Source organism: Narcine bancroftii, chromosome 3, assembly GCF_036971445.1.
Source record: "Narcine bancroftii isolate sNarBan1 chromosome 3, sNarBan1.hap1, whole genome shotgun sequence".
In the NCBI taxonomy this organism is placed as follows: domain Eukaryota; kingdom Metazoa; phylum Chordata; class Chondrichthyes; order Torpediniformes; family Narcinidae; genus Narcine; species Narcine bancroftii.
In genome coordinates, this window is record NC_091471.1 from 1,407,048 (window position 1) to 1,433,171 (window position 26,124).

Below are 26,124 nucleotides of genomic sequence, written 5' to 3' on the forward strand. Positions count from 1 at the left end.
TGGGGATGTGGAACGAGCTGTCAGCTGACGTGGTGAATGCAGGCTCAATGTTAACATTTAAGAAGAATTTGGTCAGGTACATGGATGGGAGGGGTGTGGAGGGATATGGGCTGGGTGCAGGTGAGTGGGGCTTGGCAGAATAATGGTTTGGCACAGACTAGATGGGTTGAACTGTCTGTTTTGTGCTGTAATGTTCTAGGGTTATAATTTTTTCCCCGGGATAAATATTGCAGTTCTAAAGGGTGTTTTTAAGGTGAAGTTTACGGAGATGAACAGGTCAAGTTATTTTACAGAGTGGTGGGTGCCTGGAGTAGAGGTGGAGGTTTCGAGACAGGGACAGAAATGAGAAGGGGATGGAGATATCAATCAGATGCAAGCCACAGAGTTTGATTTGGACCTCGTTCAGCACAGACACATAGGCCAAAGGGCCTGCTGCTCTGCTTTCCTAATCTCCTCAGCACCCTCTCCAGTGGGATCACATCCCCGCTGTATGGTTGAATGTCCTTATAATCAGGAACATGTGTACTGCTGCCAACAGTCAGTGTGTGGAGCCAGAGGTAGCAGGTGGGCTCTGACATGAATACTCATCGATATTCACCAAGAAACTGAGTCTGCAGTCAGGAGTTTCAGTGAAGGGGAACCTCTGGGGCATCTCCATGAGAGAGGTACCCGATATCTTGGCAAATGTCAAGGGGAGTCTGCGGGGTATACAATGGCATCCTTCATGTATCCTTCAAGCAGGGGATACGGGGTACACTGGAGGAAGTTGGAAGAGTGAGAGATAAATGGCTGGCACAGAACAGGCCTTTCAGCCCATCTTCACCATTCCAACCATGTCGACATTCTGGGCTGCTCCCATTTGTCCTTGTCCTTCCACGTACTTCTGGCCACCGACTGAGATGGACAAGGGTGGAGTCGTGGACATGGGTGGGGTCTCAACAAGAGGTTGGAGAGGTTGGGACTGTTCTCCGGGAGGAAACCAGAGTGAGGTGTGTTTTGTCCCATTCTGGATGTGTGCAAGGGGTTCTGCGACCTTGCCTTGATCATGAGGGATGGATGAGCAGTGAAGTAACTCAATGGAGGTATATAAGATTATGAGGGGCATAGATAGGTGGGCAGCCAGCACCTTTTTCCTGTTTAAGGGGGAGGGGGAGGGGTGGGAAAATCTCCCAAAAGGCAACCCCTCCCATTTCTCTGTATTAAATCCCATGAACCATTCCCCTGCCTGATTGATCAAGAACCTGCTGCAAACTTTGGCAAACGTCTCCACTCTCTACAATACCAGACACCTATGGCACACCACTAGAGTCACAGGCCTCCAGTCTTAAAACACCCTTCCATCACCACCCTCTGCTTTCTCAAGACACTACCATCGACTGACCCTGGTTACCGTACCCTTCTCCAGAGGAGGCGAACTCGTTGAGGACCTTTACCATCTCCTATGGCTCAACCCACAGATCACCCCATTGACTTCAAAGAGGTCCTTTTTCTTTCTCTGGTTCCCCCTTTACGTACATAAAATCTCACAAGATTATCCTTGATGTTATCTGCCAGCACCATGTCCTGCCCCCTTTTTTGCTCTCCAGATTTCCTTTTTTAGCTTGTTCCTCAGTTCCCGAAACTCCTCGAGGAGTTCACTAGATCCCAGCTGCTTGTTCCTACCCTCATGCCTCCTTCCCTCGTCATCCAATCTTCCCCACGCTGGCATGTTTGACCCTTCATTTGAACGGGAACATGCGTGTCGTAGACACTTTTAAATAACAGCCCATTTTCCTTATGTTCTTCTTCCCTCAAACATCCTGTCCCAGTGAACAAGCTAGTTCTTGTCTTGTACCTAAGTTAGCCTTGCCCAATTCTGAATTTTAACTTGTTGTCCCACCCTGTCCATCTCCATAACAATGTTAAACCAATAGCCCCAAACCATTTCATCCATTTGCCCTTCCCATTTTCCCAAGACTGCATCAATGTTACCCTCTCCTGTGTGGGACGATCTACACGTTGCCGGTGGAAAGGTTCCTGGACACATTTAACAAAATCCATTCTGTTTAAACCTTTCCCAGTCCATATTCGGGAAGTTATAATCTCCTCCCACGCTGGCCACAAGTTTGAACACTGGCCGGAAGCCCAGGATCTGCACCCTATGGGACATTAGGCCCTGCGGAGACCACCCAGACCCCACACCTTCTTGGCCTCTTTGAGCTGGCGCTGCAGCTCGCTCTGCTGCTCCTGCATCTTGTGCTTCCACTCCTGGAGCTGTTCCAGCTGGAGCCGGCACTTCTCCAGCTCCTTCAGCTTGGCCCGGTCCTCATTCCTCTTCATCTTCAATGTCTCCAGCTTCTCCTCCAAATCCTTCACCTGGGCTCGCAGGTTTTCTTCCTCCTGAAACCACACACAGCTGGTCATCACACATATGGAGTCCAGAGCAAGGGAGGAGGGGGTTGAAACAGGACCGCCAAGGAAACAGGAATGGGGGAAACGAGGAAATGGCATCAATCTCGGGTTTTCATTGTGGAAGGTTCAGCAACTTTCCAGAAGTGGATGGCATGTTCAGCGTAGCAGTTAGCGCAATGCCTTTACAGTGCTGGCCATCGGGACTGGGGTTCCAAACTCATGCTATCTGTAAGAGGCTTGTACAATCTCCCCGTGTCTGCGTGGGTTTTCCCCAGGGGCTCTGGTTTCCTCCCACCGTATGAAATATACAATGGGGTTGTAGATTAATTGGGTATAAAGGGCCTGTTATGTGCTGTATATCTACATTTAAACGTTCAAGAGTGTTGAGGACCAGAAATGGGAGGAGTTACGATGACTGTGGAGATGGTGGTGGGAAAGGTGGATAAGTCACCCACGGTGAATGCTAACATCCCAGGGTTCTTAAAGAGGTAACCAAAGAGACTGTAGAGGATTTGGTCATGATTATTCCAGAATCGTTATATTTGGAAATACTTCTGGAAAATGGGAGTGGTAAATACATCACTCCACCCTGAGATGGGAGGGTGGCAAAAGACAGGGAATTATCAGCAGGTTAGCCTGACTTCAGTGGTTAGAAAGATGTAGAATCTGTTATTCAGGATGAGACTTTGGGTCACCGGGAGTTACAGAGTGAAATCAGCAGGTCACCATGGAAATCTTGAATAACAAGCCTGTTGGAATTCTTTGAAGAGATAACAGAAACTACAGACAAAGAGAGTCAGTGGATGGTTTCTTGGATTTTCACAAGGGCCTTTGATAAGGTGTCACCCAAGCAAGACCCCATGGGATTACAGGAACAATACTGGCATGAAGAGAAGATTGATTGACCGGCAGGAAGCAGAGAGTGGGGTAGAAAGGGACACTTTTTGGTTGGCCAGCAGTGACCAGTGGTGTTCGACAGGGCTCGATGCTGGGACCACTTGTTTTCTCATTATGGGTCAATTATTTGGATGAAGAATTTTTAGATTTGCAGGTGATACAAAGGGACAGGAAGAACCGGGTCTCCAGAAAGACCTGAGCAGGTTGGGAGATTGGGCAAGGAAATGGTAGATGGAGCACAGTGTGAGCATACAGTTTGGGGGAAGGAATGAAGACAGGCTTTTATCTAAGTGAAGGTACAGAGGGACTTGGGAGCTCCACAGAATACCAAAACATCCTTTTGGAACAGCGATGTGGAGGAATTTCTTTGCCCAGAGGATGGTGAATCTGTGGACAAATCAGTGGCTAAATTTAAGACAAGTTTTTGATTAGGACATGGGCTGAGATGAGGGTTTGGAGAGCAAGAATGGATGGGCAGATGCAGAGCGCAGAGGCTGATTGGTCTCTCCTCCTGTCTGTCATGCTGCGGCTGCATGGGGGGCTGCCATGCTGCTGAGGGGTCTTCACTCACCTTTGGAGACAGCAGCGGAGGTGCCAGTGGTGAAGCCAGGCCAGCGGGAGTGGGCACGACAGGGGCTGCCAGTGGGGTTTGTGCAGGGGTTCCCGGATCACTGCTGCTCATCTCTCCGGTGGATGGGGAGGGGGTGGCTGATGACGCTGTGCCCACGCTGGAAGCAGCTGAGGTCATGTTCCGTGTGGGCTGCCGGAGAACAGAACAAGAGGGCCACCAGTCAAACCCCCATGGCTAATCATGCAGCCTAAATCCCCTGATCCTGCCCTCTCTCCCCCTCCCCCCAAATCCTCGAGTCAAGAGGGCATCAGGAGTATCGTGTCCAGTTCTGGTCTCCTAATTTGAAGAAGGACATTCTTGCGATTGAGGGAGTGCGTAGATTCACAAGGTTGGATAAACTGGGGTTGATGAGGGGAGATGTGATTGAGTATATAAAATTATTTAAGGGATTGGACATGATAGAAACTGATTTATGTCCTCCCAATTTTCGGCGAGACTAGGACTAGAGGCCATAGTTTAAGAATACAGAGAAGGCCCTTTAGGACAGAGATGAGAATTTTTTTTAACCCAGACAAGTTGTTGGTCTGTGGAACGCTTTGCACAGAGGGTGATAAGAGGCGGGTTCTCTGGATAAATTTAAGAGGGAGTTAGATAAGGTTCTTGTGGACAAGGGAATTAAGGATTATGGGGAGAAGGCAGGGACAGGGTACTGGTAGTGGAAGATCAGCCATGATCTAAATGAATGGCTGTGCTAGCTTGATGGGCTAAATGGCCAACTCCAGCACCTATTGTCCACTGGCAATCTGGTGAAGTGTTTATGGGAAGGTGCAGAAGGTTCCCGCCAGTGAAGATAGGGCAGTGACAGAGATATCCAGTGTATGAGCTGGAAGCCCACGCTCATACATCCCGGAGGGGCCACTTGAACGATCGGTGAGACGGGGCATTACTACCAACGACAGAGTCTGCAGGAGCCTGGACCAGGGTCCACGTCCAGAGCAAGAGCTGGCAGTCGAGGTAAAAACCAAGATGCTGGAGGAACTCGACCAGACTTTACAATGTCCATAAAAAGCAGATGTTCACAACGTTTTGGGCCTGAGCCCTTCTTCAAGGAATAAGCAGAATGAGCCCCAGAAGCAGGAAATCTCAGAAAGTCTCAGAATTCAGAGAGTGCTGCCTGGGTGGGGGGGGAGAGTGCTGCCTGGGTGGGGGGGGAGAGGAATCCAGACCCCAAATAAAAGGTGTTAATGGGTGTGAAAAGGGAGGAGGTGAGAATTTATTACATCTGTAAGAAAGGAGACAGGGAAGAGAGCTGGGGAAGGCAGCTGGGAAAGATGTATGTGGGGGTGGGGGGGGGGGTGGGGAGGGGTGTTTGAAAGCCAGGGAGGTCAATGTTAGTGCCTTCTGGTTGGAGGGGGCCCAATCGGAAGCTGAGGTGTTGGTCCTCCAATTTGCAGGTGATCTCAGTCTGGCTTTACAAGAGGTCATGGACAAACATGTTGGCAAGGGAATGGGACAGGGAATTGAAATGGGTGGCCACAGGAGATCCAGACTACTGCGGTGGACAGAACCGAGATGCTCGACAAATTGTGGTGTGTTTTTACTGAAAGACTGGCCGAGCTCCTCCAGCCATCTCTCTGTGGAGGGTTTACAACAATCACAGCGTCTGCAGTCTTTCATGTTTCCCTCCGGTGGTCGAGGACTGGGGTGGGGAAGTGATTTTCACTCAGCAGATGGATTTCTCACATTTGTGAAAGTGAAGAGATGTGGGAGGATAGTGGGGAAGTCCGCGAAAGACAATGACTCCCAGTTCGAGTCTTGCTGATTAGTCACCAATTGTGAGCCCCAACATTCCTTGTTTCAAGCCAAGTGTTCAAATAATTTCTTCAATTACCCCACGGCCAGCTATCCTCCCCCCCCCACCGTTTCTGTTCCTGATCCCCCCCCACCCCCATTTCTGTTCCTGATTTTGCCCCCCCACCCCCGTTTCTGTTCCTGATCCCCCCCACCCCGTTTCTGTTCCTGATCCCCCCACCTCGTTTCTGTTCCTGATCCCCCCACCTCGTTTCTGTTCCTGATCCCCATCCCCCATTTCTGTTCCTGATCTCCCCCCACCCCATTTCTGTTCCTGATTCCCCCGTTTCTGTTCCTGATCCTCCCGTTTCTGTTCCTGATCCCCCCCATTTCTGTTCCTGATCCCCCACCCCCCGTTTCTGTTCCTAAATCCCCCCCACCTGTTTCTGTTCCTGATCACCCCCCACCCCATTTCTATTCCTGATTCCCCCCACCCCCCATTTCTGTTCCTGATCCCCCCATCACGTTTCTGTTCTTGATCCCCCCCACCCCGTTTCTGTTCCTGATCCCCTTGCTCCCCCCAGCCCACCTTCTCTCCTTGTTGATCTGGTGAACTGATGTCACACCCCGACTGTGTACAGACTCTTTGTATGTCGGACCTCCCTGTCTTTGGTCCGGTGGGCCACACTATTCACATTTATGTTGAGTCATGCTGCTGCACAGCAAAAAGCCCTTCAGCCCACCATGCCCATGCTAGCTATTGGGATCCTGTTCCCCCCCCCCACGTTGAACTGGTTGGTATTGTGTGCAGACCATGATGTTGTGTTTGCCCTATCAGGGACTGGTGTGTGTTGCCTGGGAAATGGCTCTGCAGCCTGCTTCCACCCTGCACAGGATCACGCTGAGGGGTAAACTCTCCCACTGTGGGTAAGCGCGGACAGTGCACCCTCCCAATGTCATGGATTATAGGCAGTCCCATCCCCAAGGATCCCCCACCACCATGGGTGAGTATGGGTGGTCTTCCATTCCTCCCTCCCTATGTGCACCAGCGGACCACTTTCCCACCTTCGGGGGATCATGGTTGGTCTGTTTCCCAGAGGGTCCACTATTTCCCCCCCACCCCCATCAGTGAGCGTGAATGAACCACTCTCCCACAGTTGGGGTACATGAGTGGTCCGCTCCTCAGGGGCCCACAAACTCCACACCATCATCAATGAGCGTAGACAGACCACTCTCCCACCATCAGGGTCCGTGGGGGTTTGTTCCTCGGGGGTCCGCCAATTCCTCACCATCATCAGTGAGGTGGATGAACCACTCTCCCATCGTCGGGGTCGATGAGTGGTCTGTTCCCCAGGGTTACAACCTCCACACCACCACCATCAGTGAGCACTGGCAGACCACCCTTCTACCGTCGGAAACCATGGGTGGTCCGTATCCCGGGGTTCTGACCCCTCCATCATCAGTGAGTACAGGCTGACCAACCTTTCACTGTCGGGCACGGAGTCCCAGTCCCCACCTTTCCCCAAAAGCCCATGATTCCTGACACCCTGTTTCTGAGGTTTGACTTATCTCCCAAGAGGAAGCTGATGCAAGCCCCGAGACCACAGGCTGAGCAATCTCTGCAACTGGGATGAGCCCCCGTTACAGCCCTGGCATCTCTTGGCCCAATCATAGCACACTGCCAGCCTCAGACGCTGCTCTTGGATAATCCATATTATTAGCCTGTGATGCTGCCTTCAGGATCTATGGAAGTCCATTCTCTCGCTGCACCCTCCCACTTACTGCAGGCCCTCACGCAGGATTTAACACTGCCGGCCAACTCTCTCCGCTCTTTATCCTGCTACGACACACTGATTAATGTGTCCTCCACAAACTTGCTCACCATTGCTCCTCTGTTAACATCCAAGCAGTTACTGGGCATCACTTACACCACAGATCCCTGCGGTAACATCACTGGCCACACATTTCACCATGACCCTCCAGTTCCCATCTCCATGTTAGGGCCTAATTGGCCAGTTCACCTTCTGGACCAACTGGCCATGTGCCACGTGAGAGTCCACGTGCACAACCTCTGGTGCCCTGTCCTCCTTGATCGCCCCAAAAAAGCAGTCAAATTGGTGAGAAAGACCACCCTACATAATTCTGTGCTGACTCTCCACACGTACACAAATCTTGTCTTCCAGGATTTCCCTCCCACTGCCAGAAGGCTCACTAGGGTGTCTTTACCCCTCTTGAATCGAGAAACATCAGCGATTCTCCAGCCACCTGCTCCCTCAGCTGTTGCCTACAAAGAAGCAGAAACCATCTCCCAGATCCCTGCCTCAGAGTAGTTCCTGGAAATGGGGGAGGGGGGGACGGGGATGGGGATGGGGATGGGCAGAGGGAGACCCGACTTGCTGTGTCCTCTGCTCACCTTGGTGCGCCTGACGGGCTGCTGTGTCTCGCGGAGTCAGTGGGAGGAAGAGGAGGCGACAGAGAGCAGCATCGGCCGACAAACCAGAGATTAAACAGAGAGAAAACAGCATCTCGGTTAGTAGTGAGCCAGTTCCTTCAGGACCAGACACCCAAAGGGAGCAGTGTGTGAGACGTGAGCACCCAGTGTCACCCATAGCTCTCGCAAAGACAACACGGACAGCAGGGCAAGTTAGCCGACACTCAGACAGGAACGTAATACCCACTGCTCTGCAACAGCCAGACCAGGGCAACACACACCCTCCACACACCGAACAGCTCAAAACACATTATTACACCCACCGCTACAAGCACACAATCCACAGAGCAGACATGCCCAACAAACAAACGTGCCGTGTCATTTAACTCTGACCACAAGCACACCAATCCCACCAGAGCACACCAAGGTCCCTCTGCTCCTCCCAAAGTCCATCTGCTGTTGCCTGCCCCAGTGTGAAGTCAGGAAGGTTTATACAATGGCATGACCCGTCCTGTCCTGTGTTATGGTTACCTTTGACCAGTGGCCCTGACACGTAGCCCAGAGTAATGTGCAAATTCTTCCAGAAATCGTATAATCTCATTCCCACTTTTTCAAGAAACGCGATGACACTTCCCAAAATACTCTGCCCCTTGTCCTTCTACAAGACCACAAGACACAGGAGAAGAAATAGGCCATTTAGCACATCGAGTCTGCCCCACTGTTTAATCATGTGCTGATCCAATCTCCCACTCAGCCCCATTGCCCGGTCTGTTTTTAAAATTAGACATTCACCACTTTAACAGGCCAATTCAGCCCCAAGATTCCATGCTGCCTCATTGCACCCCATTTCTCCCCATAACCTCTGATGCCATGGCTAATCAAGAACCCACCAACCTCTGTCTTAAATTCACCCAATGACCTGGCCTTCACAAACATCTGAGGCAACAAAATTCCTAGATTTACTGCCTTCTGGCTGAACAAAGTCCACCAATTCTCGGTTTTAAGTAAATACCCTTCAATCCTGCTGTTGTGCCTTTTTGCCCTCTCCACCGTGGGAGAGTCTACATCTACTCTGTCCATGCCTTTCAACATTTGAAAAGTTTCAACATGATTTTTCATCATTCCCCTAAACATTTGTCCGCTCTACACATTTACCGTGGTTCACCACTACCCCCAGTCTGCTCTACACATTTACTGTGCATAATCACGAACCCCAGTCTGCTCTACATTTTAGCCGTGGTTCATTACTACCCCCAGTCTGTTCTACACGTTTACCGTGGTTCATCACTAACCCCAGTCTGTTCTACACGTTTACCGTGGTTCATCACTACCCCCAGTCTGTTCTACACGTTTGCCGTGATTCAACACTACCCCCAGTCTGCTCCACACGTTTACCGTGGTTCACCACTACCCCCAGTCTGCTCTACATGTTTGCCGTGGTTCATCACTTCCCAAAGTCTGCTCTACATGTTTACTGTGGTTCATCTCTACCCCCAGTCTGTTCTACACGTGTTTACCGTGGTTCATCACTACCCCCAGTCGGCTCTACACTTTTACCGTGGTTCATCACTACCCCCAGTCGGCTCTACACTTTTACCGTGGTTCATCACTACCCCCAGTCTGATCTACACTTTTACCGTGGTACATCACTACCCCCAGTCTGTTCTACACGTTTACCGTGGTTCATCACTACCCCCAGTCCGTTCTACACGTTTACCGTGGTTCATCGCGACCCCCAGTCTGTTCTACACATTTACCGTGGTTCATCACTACCCCCAGTCCATTCTACACGTTTAACGTTGTTCATCACAACCCCCAGTCTGGTCTACACGTTTACAGTGGTTCATCGCTACCCCCAGTCTGCTCTACACGTTTACCGTGGTTCATCACAACCCCCAGTCTATTCAACACGTTTACCGTGGTTGATCACTAACCCCAGTCTGTTCTACACGTTTACCGTGGTTCATCACTACTCACAGTTTGCCCTACACGTTTACCGTGGTTCATCACTACCCCCAGTCTGTTCTACACGTTTACCGTGGTTCATCACTACCCCCAGCCTGTTCTACACGTTTACCGTGGTTCATCACAACCCCCAGTCTGTTCAACACGTTTACCGTGGTTGATCACTAACCCCAGTCTGTTCTACACGTTTACCGTGGTTCATCACTACTCACAGTTTGCCCTACACGTTTACCGTGGTTCGTCACTACCCCCAGTCTGCTCGACACGTTTACCGAGGTTCACCACTGCCCCAAGTCTGCTCTACACATTTATCATTGTTCACCACTACCCCGTCTGCTCTACACGTTTACCGTGGTTCATCACTACCCCCAGTCTGCTCTACACGTTTACCATGGTTCATCACTAACCCCAGTCCGTTCTACACGTTTACCGTGGTTCATCACTACCCCCAATCTGCTCTACACATTTACCGTGGTTCATCACTAACCCCAGTCTGCTCTACACGTGTTTACCGTGGTTCATCACTACCCCCAGTCCGTTCTATACGTTTACCGTTGTTAATCACAACCCCCAGTCTGGTCTACACGTTTGCCGTGGTTCATCGCTACCCGCATTCTGCTCTACACGTTTACCGTGGTTCATCACAACCCCCAGTCTGTTCTACACGTGTTTACTGTGGTTCATCACCACCCCCAGTCTGCTCTACACGTTTACCGTGGTTCAACACTACCCCCTGTCTGCTCTACACGTTTACCGTGGTTCATCACGACCCCCAGACCGTTCTACACATTTACCGTTGTTCATCACTACCCCCAGTCTGTTCTACACATTTACCGTGGTTCATCACTACCCACAATCTGCTCTACACATTTACCGTGGTTCATCACTAACCCCAGTCTGCTCTACACGTGTTTACCGTGGTTCATCACTACCCCCAGTCCGTTCTATACGTTTACCGTTGTTAATCACAACCCCCAGTCTGGTCTACACGTTTACCGTGGTTCATCGCTACCCGCATTCTGCTCTACACGTTTACCGTGGTTCATCACAACCCCCAGTCTGTTCTACACGTGTTTACTGTGGTTCATCACCACCCCCAGTCTGCTCTACACGTTTACCGTGGTTCAACACTACCCCCTGTCTGCTCTACACGTTTACCGTGGTTCATCACGACCCCCAGACCGTTCTACACATTTACCGTTGTTCATCACTACCCCCAGTCTGCTCTACACATTTACCGTGGTTCACCAATACCCCCAGTGTGCTCTACACGTTTACTGGGGTCCATCACTACCCCCGGTCTGCTCTACACGTTTACCGTGGTTCATCACTAGCCCCATTCTGCTCTCCACATTTACCGTGGTTCATCACTACCCCCAGTCTGTTCTACACGTGTTTACTGTGGTTCATCACTACCCCCAGTCTGCTCTACATGTTTACCGTGGTTCATCACGACCCCCAGACCGTTCTACACATTTACCGTTGTTCATCACTACCCCCAGTGTGCTCTACACGTTTACTGGGGTCCATCACTACCCCCGGTCTGCTCTACACGTTTACCGTGGTTCATCACTAGCCCCATTCTGCTCTCCACATTTACCGGTGTTCATCACTACCCCCAGTCTGCTCTACACGTTTACCGTGGTTCATCACTAGCCCCATTCTGCTCTCCACATTTACCGTGGTTCATCGCTACCCCCAGTCTGCTCTACACTTGTTTACCGTGGTTCATCACTAACCCCAGTCTGCTCTACACGTGTTTACCGTGGTTCATCACTACCCCCAGTCCCTTCTACACGTTTACCGACGTTCATCAATACCCCCAATCTGTTCTACACGTTTACCGTGGTTCATCACTACCCCCAGTCTGTTCTACACGTTTACTGTGGTTCATCACTACCCCGAGTCTGTTCTACACGTTTACCGTGGTTCATCACTACCCCCAGTCTGTTCTACACGTGTTTACCGTGGTTCATCACTACCCCCAGTCTGCTCTACACGTTTACCGTGGTTCATCACTACCCCCAGTCTGTTCTACACGTGTTTACCGTGGTTCATCACTACCCCCAGTCTGTTCAACACGTTAACCGTGGTTCATCACTACCCCCATTCTGCTCTACAAGTTTACCGTGGTTCATCACTACCCCCAATCTGCTCTACGCGTTTACCGTGGTTCATCACTACCCCCAATCTGCTCTACACGTGTTTACAGTGGTTCATCACCACCCCCAGTCTGCTCTACACGTGTTTACAGTGGTTCATCACCACCCCCAGTCTGCTCTACACGTGTATACCGTGGTTCATCACTACCCCCATTCTGCTCTACACGTTTACCGTGGTTCATCACTACCCCCAATCTGCTCTACACGTTTACCGTGGTTCATCACTACCCCCAGTCCGCTCTACACGTTTACCGTGGTTGATCACTACCCCCAATCTGCTCTACATGTTTTCCGTGGTTCATCACTATCCCCAATCTGCTCTACACGTGTTTACCGTGGTTCATCACTACCCCCAGTCCGCTCTACGAGTTTACCGTGGTTGATTACTACCCCCAATCTGCTCTACATGTTTTCCGTGGTTCATCACTACCCCCAATCTGCTCTACACGTGTTTACCGTGGTTCATCACTACCCCCAGTCTGTTCAACACGTTAACCGTGGTTCATCACTACCCCCAGTCTGCTCTACACTTGTTTACCGTGGTTCAGCACTACCCCCAGTCTGTTCTACACGTTTACCGTTGTTCATCACTACCCCCAGTCTGTTCTACACGTTTACCGTGGTTCATCACTACCCCCAGTCTGTTCTACACGTTTACCGTTGTTCATCACTACCCCCAGTCTGTTCTACACGTTTACCGTGGTACATCACTACGCCCAGTCTGCTCTACACGTGTATACCGTGGTTCATCACTACCCCCAATCTGCTCTACAAGTTTACCGTGGTTCATGACTACCCCCAGTCTGCTCTACACGTGTATACCGTGGTTCATCACTACCCCCAGTCTGCTCTACACGTTTACCGTGGTTCATCACTACCCCCAGTCTGTTCTACGCGTTTACCGTGGTTCATCACTACCCCCAGTCTGCTCTACACGTGTTTACCGTGGTTCATCACTACCCCCAGTCTGCTCTACACGTTTACCGTGGTTCATCACTACCCCCAGTCTGCTCTACACGTGTATACCGTGGTTCATCACTACCCCCAGTCTGCTCTACACGTTTACCGTGGTTCATCACTACCCCCAGTCTGTTCTACGCGTTTACCGTGGTTCATCACTACCCCCAGTCTGCTCTACACGTGTTTACCGTGGTTCATCACTACCCCCAGTCTGCTCTACACGTGTTTACCGTGGTTCATCACTACCCCCAGTCTGCTCTACACGTTTACCGTGGTTCATCACTACCCCCAGTCTGCTCTACACGTGTTTACCGTGGTTCATCACTACCCCCAATCTGCTCTACATGTTTTCCGTGGTTCATCACTACCCCCAATCTGCTCTACACGTGTTTACCGTGGTTCATCACTACCCCCAGTCTGTTCAACACGTTAACCGTGGTTCATCACTACCCCCAATCTGCTCTACATGTTTACCGTGGTTCATCACTACCCCCAGTCTGCTCTACACATGTTTACCGTGGTTCATCACTACCCCCAATCTGCTCTACACGTTTACCGTGGTTCATCACTACCCCCAGTCTGTTCTACACGTTTACCGTGGTTCATGACTACCCCCAGTACGCTCTACGCGTTTACCGTGGTTCATCACTTCCCAAAGTCTGCTCTACATGTTTACTGTGGTTCATCTCTACCCCCAGTCTGTTCTACACGTTTACCGTGGTTCATCACTACCCCCAGTCTTCTCTACACGTTTACCGTGGTACATCACTACCCCCAGTCTGATCTACACTTTTACCGTGGTTCATCACTACCCCCAGTCTTCTCTACACGTTTACCGTGGTACATCACTACCCCCAGTCTGTTCTACACGTTTACCGTGGTACATCACTACCCCCAGTCTGTTCTACACGTTTACCGTGGTTCATCACTACCCCCAGTCTTCTCTACACGTTTACCGTGGTACATCACTACCCCCAGTCTGATCTACACTTTTACCGTGGTTCATCACTACCCCCAGTCTTCTCTACACGTTTACCGTGGTACATCACTACCCCCAGTCTGTTCTACACGTTTACCGTGGTACATCACTACCCCCAGTCTGTTCTACACGTTTACCGTGGTTCATCACTAACCCCAGTCCGTTCTACACGTTTACCGTGGTTCATCGCGACCCCCAGTCTGTTCTACACATTTACCGTGGTTCATCACTACCCCCAGTCTGTTCTACACATTTACCGTGGTTCATCGCGACCCCCAGTCTGTTCTACACATTTACCGTGGTTCATCACTACCCCCAGTCCATTCTACACGTTTAACGTTGTTCATCACAACCCCCAGTCTGGTCTACACGTTTACAGTGGTTCATCGCTACCCCCAGTCTGTTCAACACGTTTACCGTGGTTGATCACTAACCCCAGTCTGTTCTACACGTTTACCGTGGTTCATCACTACCCCCAGTCTGTTCTACACGTTTACCATGGTTCGTCACTACCCCCAGTCTGCTCTACACATTTACCGTGGTTCATCACTACCCCCAGTCTGCTCTACACGTGTTTACCGTGGTTCATCACTACCCCCAGTCTGCTCTACACGTGTTTACCGTGGTTCATCACTACCCCCAGTCTGCTCTACACATTTATCATTGTTCACCACTACCCCGTCTGCTCTACACGTTTACCGTGGTTCATCACTACCCCCAGTCTGTTCTACACGTTTATCGTGGTTCATCACTACCCCCAGTCTGTTCTACACGTTTACCGTGGTTCATCACTACCCCCAGTCTGTTCTACACGTTTACCGTGGTTCATCACTACCCCCAGTCTGCTCTACACGTTTACCATGGTTCATCACTAACCCCAGTCCGTTCTACACGTTTACCGTGTTCATCGCTACCCCCAGTCTGTTCTACACATTTACCGTGGTTCATCACTACCCCCAGTCTGCTCTACACATTTACCGTGGTTCATCACTAACCCCAGTCTGCTCTACACGTGTTTACCGTGGTTCATCACTACCCCCAGTCCGTTCTATACGTTTACCGTTGTTAATCACAACCCCCAGTCTGGTCTACACGTTTACCGTGGTTCATCGCTACCCGCATTCTGCTCTACACGTTTACCGTGGTTCATCACTACCCCCAGTCTGTTCTACACGTGTTTACTGTGGTTCATCACCACCCCCAGTCTGCTCTACACGTTTACCGTGGTTCAACACTACCCCCTGTCTGCTCTACACGTTTACCGTGGTTCATCACTACCCCCAGTCTGCTCTACACATGTTTACCGTGGATCACCATTACCCCCAGTCTGTTCTACACCTGTTTACCGTGGTTCATCACTACCCCCAGTCTGCTCTACATGTTTACCGTGGTTCATCACGACCCCCAGACCGTTCTACACATTTACCGTTGTTCATCACTACCCCCAGTCTGCTCTACACATTTACCGTGGTTCACCAATACCCCCAGTGTGCTCTACACGTTTACTGGGGTCCATCACTACCCCCGGTCTGCTCTACACGTTTACCGTGGTTCATCACTAGCCCCATTCTGCTCTCCACATTTACCGTGGTTCATTGCTACCCCCAGTCTGCTCTACATGTATACCGGTGTTCATCACTACCCCCAGTCTGCTCTACACGTTTACCGTGGTTCATCACTAGCCCCATTCTGCTCTCCACATTTACCGTGGTTCATTGCTACCCCCAGTCTGCTCTACATGTTTACCGGTGTTCATCACTACCCCCAGTCTGCTCTACACGTTTACTGTGGTTCATCACTACCCCCAGTATGCAATACACATTTACCGTGGTTCATCACTACCCCCAATCTGCTCTACATGTTTACCGTGGTTCATCACTACCCCCAGTCTGTTCTACACGTTTACTGTTGTTCATCACTACCCCCAGTCTGTTCTACACGTTTACCGTGGTTCACCACTACCACCAGTCTGCTCTACACCTGTTTACGGTGGTTCATCACCACCCCCAGTCTGCTCTACACGTGTTTACCGTGGTTCATCACCACCCCCAGTCTGCTCTACACGTGTATACCGTGGTTCATCACTACCCCCAGTCTGCTCTACAAGTTTACCGTGGTTCATCACTACCCCCAATCTGCTCTACATGTTTACCGTGGTTCACCACTACCCCCATTCTGCTCTACATGTTTACCGTGGTTCACCACTACCCCCAGTCTGCTCTACAAGTTTACCGTGGTTCACCACTACCCCCATTCTGCTCTACATGTTTACCGTGGTTCACCACTACCCCCAGTCTGCTCTACAAGTTTACCGTGGTTCATCACTACCCCCAATCTGCTCTACAAGTTTACCGTGGTTCATCACTACCCCCAATCTGCTCTACATGTTTACCGTGGTTCACCACTACCCCCAATCTGCTCTACACGTTTACCGTGGTTCATCACTACCCCCAGTCTGTTCTACACGTTTACCGTGGTTCATCACTACCCCCAGTCCGCTCTACACGTTTACCATGGTTGATCACTACCCCCAATCTGCTCTACATGTTTTCCGTGGTTCATCACTATCCCCAATCTGCTCTACACGTGTTTACCGTGGTTCATCACTACCCCCAGTCCGCTCTACGAGTTTACCGTGGTTGATTACTACCCCCAATCTGCTCTACATGTTTTCCGTGGTTCATCACTACCCCCAGTCTGTTCAACACGTTAACCGTGGTTCATCACTACCCCCAGTCTGCTCTACACATTTACCGTGGTTCATCACCACCCCCAGTCTGCTCTACACGTGTATACCGTGGTTCATCACTACCCCCAGTCTGCTCTACATGTTTACCGTGGTTCATGACGACCCCCAGTACGCTCTACGCGTTTACCGTGGTTCATCACTTCCCAAAGTCTGCTCTACATGTTTACTGTGGTTCATCTCTACCCCCAGTCTGTTCTACACGTTTACCGTGGTTCATGACTACCCCCAGTACGCTCTACGCGTTTACCGTGGTTCATCACTTCCCAAAGTCTGCTCTACATGTTTACTGTGGTTCATCTCTACCCCCAGTCTGTTCTACACGTGTTTACCGTGGTTCATCACTACCCCCAGTCGGCTCTACACTTTTACCGTGGTACATCACTACCCCCAGTCTGTTCTACACGTTTACCGTGGTACATCACTACCCCCAGTCTGTTCTACACGTTTACCGTGGTTCATCACTACCCCCAGTCTGTTCTACACTTTTACCGTGGTTCATCACTACCCCCAGTCTGTTCTACACATTTACCGTGGTTCATCGCGACCCCCAGTCTGTTCTACACATTTACCGTGGTTCATCACTACCCCCAGTCTTCTCTACACATTTACCGTGGTTCATCACCACCCCCAGTCTGCTCTACACGTGTATACCGTGGTTCATCACTACCCCCAGTCTGCTCTACACCTGTTTACCGTGGTTCATCACTACCCCCAATCTGCTCTACACGTTTACCGTGGTTCATCACTACCCCCAGTCTGTTCTACACGTTTACCGTGGTTCATGACTACCCCCAGTACGCTCTACGCGTTTACCGTGGTTCATCACTTCCCAAAGTCTGCTCTACATGTTTACTGTGGTTCATCACTACCCCCAGTCTGTTCTACACGTTTACCGTGGTTCATGACTACCCCCAGTACGCTCTACGCGTTTACCGTGGTTCATCACTTCCCAAAGTCTGCTCTACATGTTTACTGTGGTTCATCACTACCCCCAGACTTCTCTACACGTTTACCGTGGTACATCACTACCCCCAGTCTGTTCTACACGTTTACCGTGGTACATCACTACCCCCAGTCTGTTCTACACGTTTACCGTGGTTCATCACTATCCCCAGTCTTCTCTACACGTTTACCGTGGTTCATCACTACCCCCAGTCTGTTCTACACATTTACCGTGGTTCATCGCGACCCCCAGTCTGTTCTACACATTTACCGTGGTTCATCACTACCCCCAGTCTGTTCTACACATTTACCGTGGTTCATCGCGACCCCCAGTCTGTTCTACACATTTACCGTGGTTCATCACTACCCCCAGTCCATTCTACACGTTTAACGTTGTTCATCACAACCCCCAGTCTGGTCTACACGTTTACAGTGGTTCATCGCTACCCCCAGTCTGCTCTACACGTTTACCGTGGTTCATCACAACCCCCAGTCTGTTCAACACGTTTACCGTGGTTGATCACTAACCCCAGTCTGTTCTACACGTTTACCGTGGTTCATCACTACTCACAGTTTACCCTACACGTTTACCGTGGTTCATCACTACCCCCAGTCTGTTCTACACGTTTACCGTGGTTCATCACTACCCCCAGTCTGCTCTACACGTGTTTACCGTGGTTCATCACTACCCACAGTCTGTTCTACACATTTACCGTGGTTCATCACTACCCCCAGTCTGTTCTACACATTTACCGTGGTTCATCACTACCCCCAGTCTGCTCTACACATTTACCGAGGTTCACCACTGCCCCAAGTCTGCTCTACACATTTATCATTGTTCACCACTACCCCGTCTGCTCTACACGTTTACCGTGGTTCATCACTACCCCCAGTCTGCTCGACACGTTTACCGAGGTTCACCACTGCCCCAAGTCTGCTCTACACATTTATCATTGTTCACCACTACCCCGTCTGCTCTACACGTTTACCGTGGTTCATCACTACTCCCTGTCTGCTCTACAAGTTTACCGTGGTTCATCACTACCCCCAGTCTGTTCTACACGTTTATCGTGGTTCATCACTACCCCCAGTCTGCTCTACACGTTTACCATGGTTCATCACTAACCCCAGTCCGTTCTACACGTTTACCGTGTTCATCGCTACCCCCAGTCTGTTCTACACATTTACCGTGGTTCATCACTTACCCCAGTCTGCTCTACACGTGTTTACCGTGGTTCATCACCACCCCCAGTCTGCTCTACACGTTTACCGTGGTTCATCGCTACCCGCATTCTGCTCTACACGTTTACCGTGGTTCATCACTACCCCCAGTCTGTTCTACACGTGTTTACTGTGGTTCATCACCACCCCCAGTCTGCTCTACACGTTTACCGTGGTTCAACACTACCCCCTGTCTGCTCTACACGTTTACCGTGGTTCATCACTACCCCCAGTCTGCTCTACACATGTTTACCGTGGATCACCATTACCCCCAGTCTGTTCTACACCTGTTTACCGTGGTTCATCACTACCCCCAGTCTGCTCTACATGTTTACCGTGGTTCATCACTACCCCCAGACCGTTCTACACATTTACCGTTGTTCATCACTACCCCCAGTCTGCTCTACACATTTACCGTGGTTCACCAATACCCCCAGTGTGCTCTACACGTTTACTGGGGTCCATCACTACCCCCGGTCTGCTCTCCACATTTACCGTGGTTCATTGCTACCCCCAGTCTGCTCTACATGTATACCGGTGTTCATCACTACCCCCAGTCTGCTCTACACGTTTACCGTGGTTCATCACTAGCCCCATTCTGCTCTCCACATTTACCGTGGTTCATTGCTACCCCCAGTATGCTCTACACATTTACCGTGGTTCATCACTAACCCCAGTCTGCTCTACACGTGTTTACCGTGGTTCATCACTACCCCCAGTCCCTTCTACACGTTTACCGACGTTCATCAATACCCCCAATCTGTTCTACACGTTTACCGGTGTTCATCACTACCCCCAGTCTGTTCAACACGTTTACCGTGGTTCATCACTACCCCCAGTCTGTTCAACACGTTTACCGTGGTTCATCAATACCCCCAATCTGTTCTACACGTTTACCGGTGTTCATCACCACCCCCAATCTGCTCTACACCTTTACCGTGGTTCATCACTACCCCCAGTCTGCTCTACACGTTTACCGTGGTTCATCACTACCCCCAGTCTGTTCTACACGTTTACCGTGGTTCATCACTACCCCCAGTCTGTTCTACACGTTTACTGTGGTTCATCACTACCCCCAGTCTGTTCTACACGTGTTTACCGTGGTTCATCACTACCCCCAGTCTGCTCTACACGTGTTTACCGTGGTTCATCACTACCCCCAGTCTGCTCTACACGTTTACCGTGGTTCATCACTACCCCCAGTCTGTTCTACACGTTTACCGTGGTTCATCACTACCCCCAGTCTGTTCTACACGTGTTTACCGTGGTTCATCACTACCCCCAGTCTGCTCTACACGTGTTTACCGTGGTTCATCACTACCCCCAGTCTGCTCTACACGTGTTTACCGTGGTTCATCACTACCCCCAGTCTGTTTTACACGTGTTTACCGTGGTTCATCACTACCCCCAGTCTGCTCTACACGTGTTTACCGTGGTTCATCACCACCCCCAATCTGCTCTACACATGTTTACTGTGGATCACCATTACCCTCAGTCTGCTCTACACCTGTTTACGGTGGTTCATCACTACCCCCAATCTGCTCTACACGTTTACCGTGGTTCATCACTACCCCCAATCTGCTCTACATGTTTACCGTGGTTCATCACTACCCCCAATCTGCTCTACACGTTTACCGTGGTTCATCACTACCCCCAGTCTGTTCTACACGTTTACCGTGGTTCATGACTACCCCCAGTCCGCTCTACACGTTTACCGTGGTTGATCACTATCCCCAATCTGCTCTACGAGTTTACCGTGGTTGATCACTACCCCCAATCTGCTCTACATGTTTTCCGTGGTTCATCACTACCCCCAATCTGCTCTACACGTGTTTACCGTGGTTTATCACTACCCCCAGTCTGTTCTACAAGTTTACCGTGGTTCATCACTACCCCCAGTCCGCTCTACACGTTTACCGTGGTTCACCATTACCCCCAGTCTGTTCTACACATTTACCGTGGTTCATAACTACCCCCAGTCTGTTCTACACGTTTACCGTGGTTCATCACTACCCCCAGTCTGCTCTACACATTTACCGTGGTTCATCACTACCCCCAGTCTGTTCTACACATTTACCGTGGTTCATCGCGACCCCCAGTCTGTTCTACACATTTACCGTGGTTCATCACTACCCCCAGTCCATTCTACACGTTTAACGTTGTTCATCACAACCCCCAGTCTGGTCTACACGTTTACAGTGGTTCATCGCTACCCCCAGTCTGCTCTACACGTTTACCGTGGTTCATCACAACCCCCAGTCTGTTCAACACGTTTACCGTGGTTGATCACTAACCCCAGTCTGTTCTACACGTTTACCGTGGTTCATCACTACTCACAGTTTACCCTACACGTTTACCGTGGTTCATCACTACCCCCAGTCTGTTCTACACGTTTACCGTGGTTCATCACTACCCCCAGTCTGCTCTACACGTGTTTACCGTGGTTCATCACTACCCCCAGTCTGTTCTACACATTTACCGTGGTTCATCACTACCCCCAGTCTGTTCTACACATTTACCGTGGTTCATCACTACCCCCAGTCTGCTCTACACATTTACCGAGGTTCACCACTGCCCCAAGTCTGCTCTACACATTTATCATTGTTCACCACTACCCCGTCTGCTCTACACGTTTACCGTGGTTCATCACTACCCCCAGTCTGCTCGACACGTTTACCGAGGTTCACCACTGCCCCAAGTCTGCTCTACACATTTATCATTGTTCACCACTACCCCGTCTGCTCTACACGTTTACCGTGGTTCATCACTACTCCCTGTCTGCTCTACAAGTTTACCGTGGTTCATCACTACCCCCAGTCTGTTCTACACGTTTATCGTGGTTCATCACTACCCCCAGTCTGCTCTACACGTTTACCATGGTTCATCACTAACCCCAGTCCGTTCTACACGTTTACCGTGTTCATCGCTACCCCCAGTCTGTTCTACACATTTACCGTGGTTCATCACTAACCCCAGTCTGCTCTACACGTGTTTACCGTGGTTCATCACCACCCCCAGTCTGCTCTACACGTTTACCGTGGTTCATCGCTACCCGCATTCTGCTCTACACGTTTACCGTGGTTCATCACAACCCCCAGTCTGTTCTACACGTGTTTACTGTGGTTCATCACCACCCCCAGTCTGCTCTACACGTTTACCGTGGTTCAACACTACCCCCTGTCTGCTCTACACGTTTACCGTGGTTCATCACTACCCCCAGTCTGCTCTACACATGTTTACCGTGGATCACCATTACCCCCAGTCTGTTCTACACCTGTTTACCGTGGTTCATCACTACCCCCAGTCTGCTCTACATGTTTACCGTGGTTCATCACTACCCCCAGACCGTTCTACACATTTACCGTTGTTCATCACTACCCCCAGTCTGCTCTACACATTTACCGTGGTTCACCAATACCCCCAGTGTGCTCTACACGTTTACTGGGGTCCATCACTACCCCCGGTCTGCTCTCCACATTTACCGTGGTTCATTGCTACCCCCAGTCTGCTCTACATGTATACCGGTGTTCATCACTACCCCCAGTCTGCTCTACACGTTTACCGTGGTTCATCACTAGCCCCATTCTGCTCTCCACATTTACCGTGGTTCATTGCTACCCCCAGTATGCTCTACACATTTACCGTGGTTCATCACTAACCCCAGTCTGCTCTACACGTGTTTACCGTGGTTCATCACTACCCCCAGTCCCTTCTACACGTTTACCGACGTTCATCAATACCCCCAATCTGTTCTACACGTTTACCGGTGTTCATCACTACCCCCAGTCTGTTCAACACGTTTACCGTGGTTCATCACTACCCCCAGTCTGTTCAACACGTTTACCGTGGTTCATCAATACCCCCAATCTGTTCTACACGTTTACCGGTGTTCATCACTACCCCCAATCTGCTCTACACCTTTACCGTGGTTCATCACTACCCCCAGTCTGCTCTACACGTTTACCGTGGTTCATCACTACCCCCAGTCTGTTCTACACGTTTACCGTGGTTCATCACTACCCCCAGTCTGTTCTACACGTTTACTGTGGTTCATCACTACCCCCAGTCTGTTCTACACGTGTTTACCGTGGTTCATCACTACCCCCAGTCTGCTCTACACGTGTTTACCGTGGTTCATCACTACCCCCAGTCTGCTCTACACGTTTACCGTGGTTCATCACTACCCCCAGTCTGTTCTACACGTTTACCGTGGTTCATCACTACCCCCAGTCTGTTCTACACGTGTTTACCGTGGTTCATCACTACCCCCAGTCTGCTCTACACGTGTTTACCGTGGTTCATCACTACCCCCAGTCTGCTCTACACGTGTTTACCGTGGTTCATCACTACCCCCAGTCTGTTCTATACGTTTACCGTGGTTCATCACTACCCCAAGTCTGTTCTATACGTTTACCGTGGTTCATCACTACCCCCAGTCTGTTCTACACGTTTACCGTGGTTCATCACTACCCCCAGTCTGCTCTACACGTGTTTACCGTGGTTCATCACTACCCCCAGTCTGCTCTACACGTTTACCGTGGTTCATCACTACCCCCAATCTGCTCTACATGTTTACCGTGGTTCATCACTACCCCCAGTCTGTTTTACACGTGTTTACCGTGGTTCATCACTACCCCCAGTCTGCTCTACACGTGTTTACCGTGGTTCATCACCACCCCCAATCTGCTCTACACATGTTTACTGTGGATCACCATTACCCTCAGTCTGCTCTACACCTGTTTACGGTGGTTCATCACTACCCCCAATCTGCTCTACACGTTTACCGTGGTTCATCACTACCCCCAATCTGCTCTACATGTTTACCGTGGTTCATCACTACCCCCAATCTGCTCTACACGTTTACCGTGGTTCATCACTACCCCCAGTCTGTTCTACACGTTTACCGTGGTTCATGACTACCCCCAGTCCGCTCTACACGTTTACCGTGGTTGATCACTATCCCCAATCTGCTCTACGAGTTTACCGTGGTTGATCACTACCCCCAATCTGCTCTACATGTTTTCCGTGGTTCATCACTACCCCCAATCTGCTCTACACGTGTTTACCGTGGTTTATCACTACCCCCAGTCTGTTCTACAAGTTTACCGTGGTTCATCACTACCCCCAGTCCGCTCTACACGTTTACCGTGGTTCACCATTACCCCCAGTCTGTTCTACACATTTACCGTGGTTCATAACTACCCCCAGTCTGTTCTACACGTTTACCGTGGTTCATCACTATCCCCAGTCTGCTCTACACGTTTACCGTTGTTCATCACTACCCCCAGTCTGTTCTACACGTTTACCATGGTTCACCACTACCCCCAGTCTGCTCTACACATGTTTACTGTGGATCACCATTACCCCCAGTCTGTTCTACACGTGTTTACCGTTGTTCATCACTACCCCCAGTCTGTTCAACACGTTAACCGTGGTTCATCACTACCCCCAGTCTGCTCTACACTTGTTTACCGTGGTTCATCACTACCCCCAGTCTGTTCTACACGTTTACCGTGGTTCATCACTACCCCCAGTCTGCTCTACACGTGTTTACAGTGGTTCATCACCACCCCCAGTCTGCTCTACACGTGTATACCGTGGTTCATCACCACCCCCAGTCTGCTCTACACGTTTACCGTGGTTCACCACTACCCCCAGTCTTTTCTACACTTGTTTACCGTGGTTCATCACTACCCCCAGTCTGTTCTACACGTTAACCGTGGTTCATCACTACCCCCAGTCTGCTCTACACGTTAACCGTGGTTCATCACTACCCCCAGTCTTTTCTACACTTGTTTACCGTGGTTCATCACTACCCCCAGTCTGTTCTACACGTTTACCGTGGTTCATCACTACCCCCAGTCTGCTCTACACGTGTTTACCGTGGTTCATCACTACCCCCAGTCTGCTCTACACGTTTACCGTGGTTCATCACTACCCCCAATCTGCTCTACATGTTTACCGTGGTTCATCACTACCCCCAATCTGCTCTACATGTTTACCGTGGTTCATCACTACCCCCAATCTGCTCTACGCGTTTACCGTGGTTCATCACTACCCCCAGTCTGTTCTACACGTTTACCGTGGTTCATGACTACCCCCAGTACGCTCTACACGTTTACCGTGGTTGATCACTACCCCCAATCTGCTCTACATGTTTTCCGTGGTTCATCACTATCCCCAATCTGCTCTACACGTGTTTACCGTCGTTCATCACTACCCCCAGTCCGCTCTACGTGTTTACCGTGGTTCATGACTACCCCCAGTCCGCTCTACACGTTTACCGTGGTTCATCACTACCCCCAATCTGCTCTACACATTTACCGTGGTTCATCACCACCCCCAGTCCGCTCTACGTGTTTACCGTGGTTCATGACTACCCCCAGTCCGCTCTACACGTTTACCGTGGTTCATCACTACCCCCAATCTGCTCTACACATTTACCGTGGTTCATCACTACCCCCAGTCCGCTCTACGTGTTTACCGTGGTTCATGACTACCCGCAGTCCGCTCTACACGTGTATACCGTGGTTCATCACTACCCCCAGTCTGCTCTAAACGTGTTTACCGTGGTTCATCACCACCACCAGTCTGCTCTACACGTGTATACCGTGGTTCATCACTACCCCCAATCTGCTCTACATGTTTACCGTGGTTCATCACTACCCCCAATCTGCTCTACATGTTTACCGTGGTTAATCACTACCCCCAATCTGCTCTACATGTTTACCGTGGTTAATCACTACCCCCAATCTGCTCTACATGTTTACCGTGGTTAATCACTACCCCCAGTCTGCTCTACACGTGTATACCGTGGTTCATCACTACCCCCAGTCTGCTCTACAAGTTGACCGTGGTTCATCACTACCCCCAATCTGCTCTACATGTTTACCGTGGTTCATCACTACCCCCAATCTGCTCTACATGTTTACCGTGGTTAATCACTACCCCCAATCTGCTCTACATGTTTACTGTGGTTAATCACTACCCCCAATCTGCTCTACATGTTTACCGTGGTTAATCACTACCCCCAGTCTGCTCTACACATGTTTACCGTGGTTCATC

General features: G+C 50.4%; 1 protein-coding gene across 6 annotated transcripts in view; it reads right to left on the bottom strand.

The window, feature by feature from the left end:
* LOC138756923 (dynactin subunit 1-like) overlaps window positions 1–26,124 on the bottom strand; it is a 145,952-nt gene that overhangs the window by 57,204 nt on the left and 62,624 nt on the right. For 4 of the 6 annotated variants that reach the window (XM_069923345.1, XM_069923343.1, XM_069923340.1 and 1 more), the window contains exons 5-7: window positions 8,064–8,090; window positions 3,860–4,048; window positions 2,182–2,379 (exon numbers count right to left, since the gene is read on the bottom strand). In XM_069923345.1, coding sequence (XP_069779446.1) covers window positions 2,182–2,379; window positions 3,860–4,048; window positions 8,064–8,090 — 414 coding nt within the window. The remainder of the gene's footprint in view (window positions 1–2,181; window positions 2,380–3,859; window positions 4,049–8,063; window positions 8,091–26,124) is intronic. The other 2 variants (XM_069923341.1, XM_069923342.1) reach the window with 2 other exon arrangements.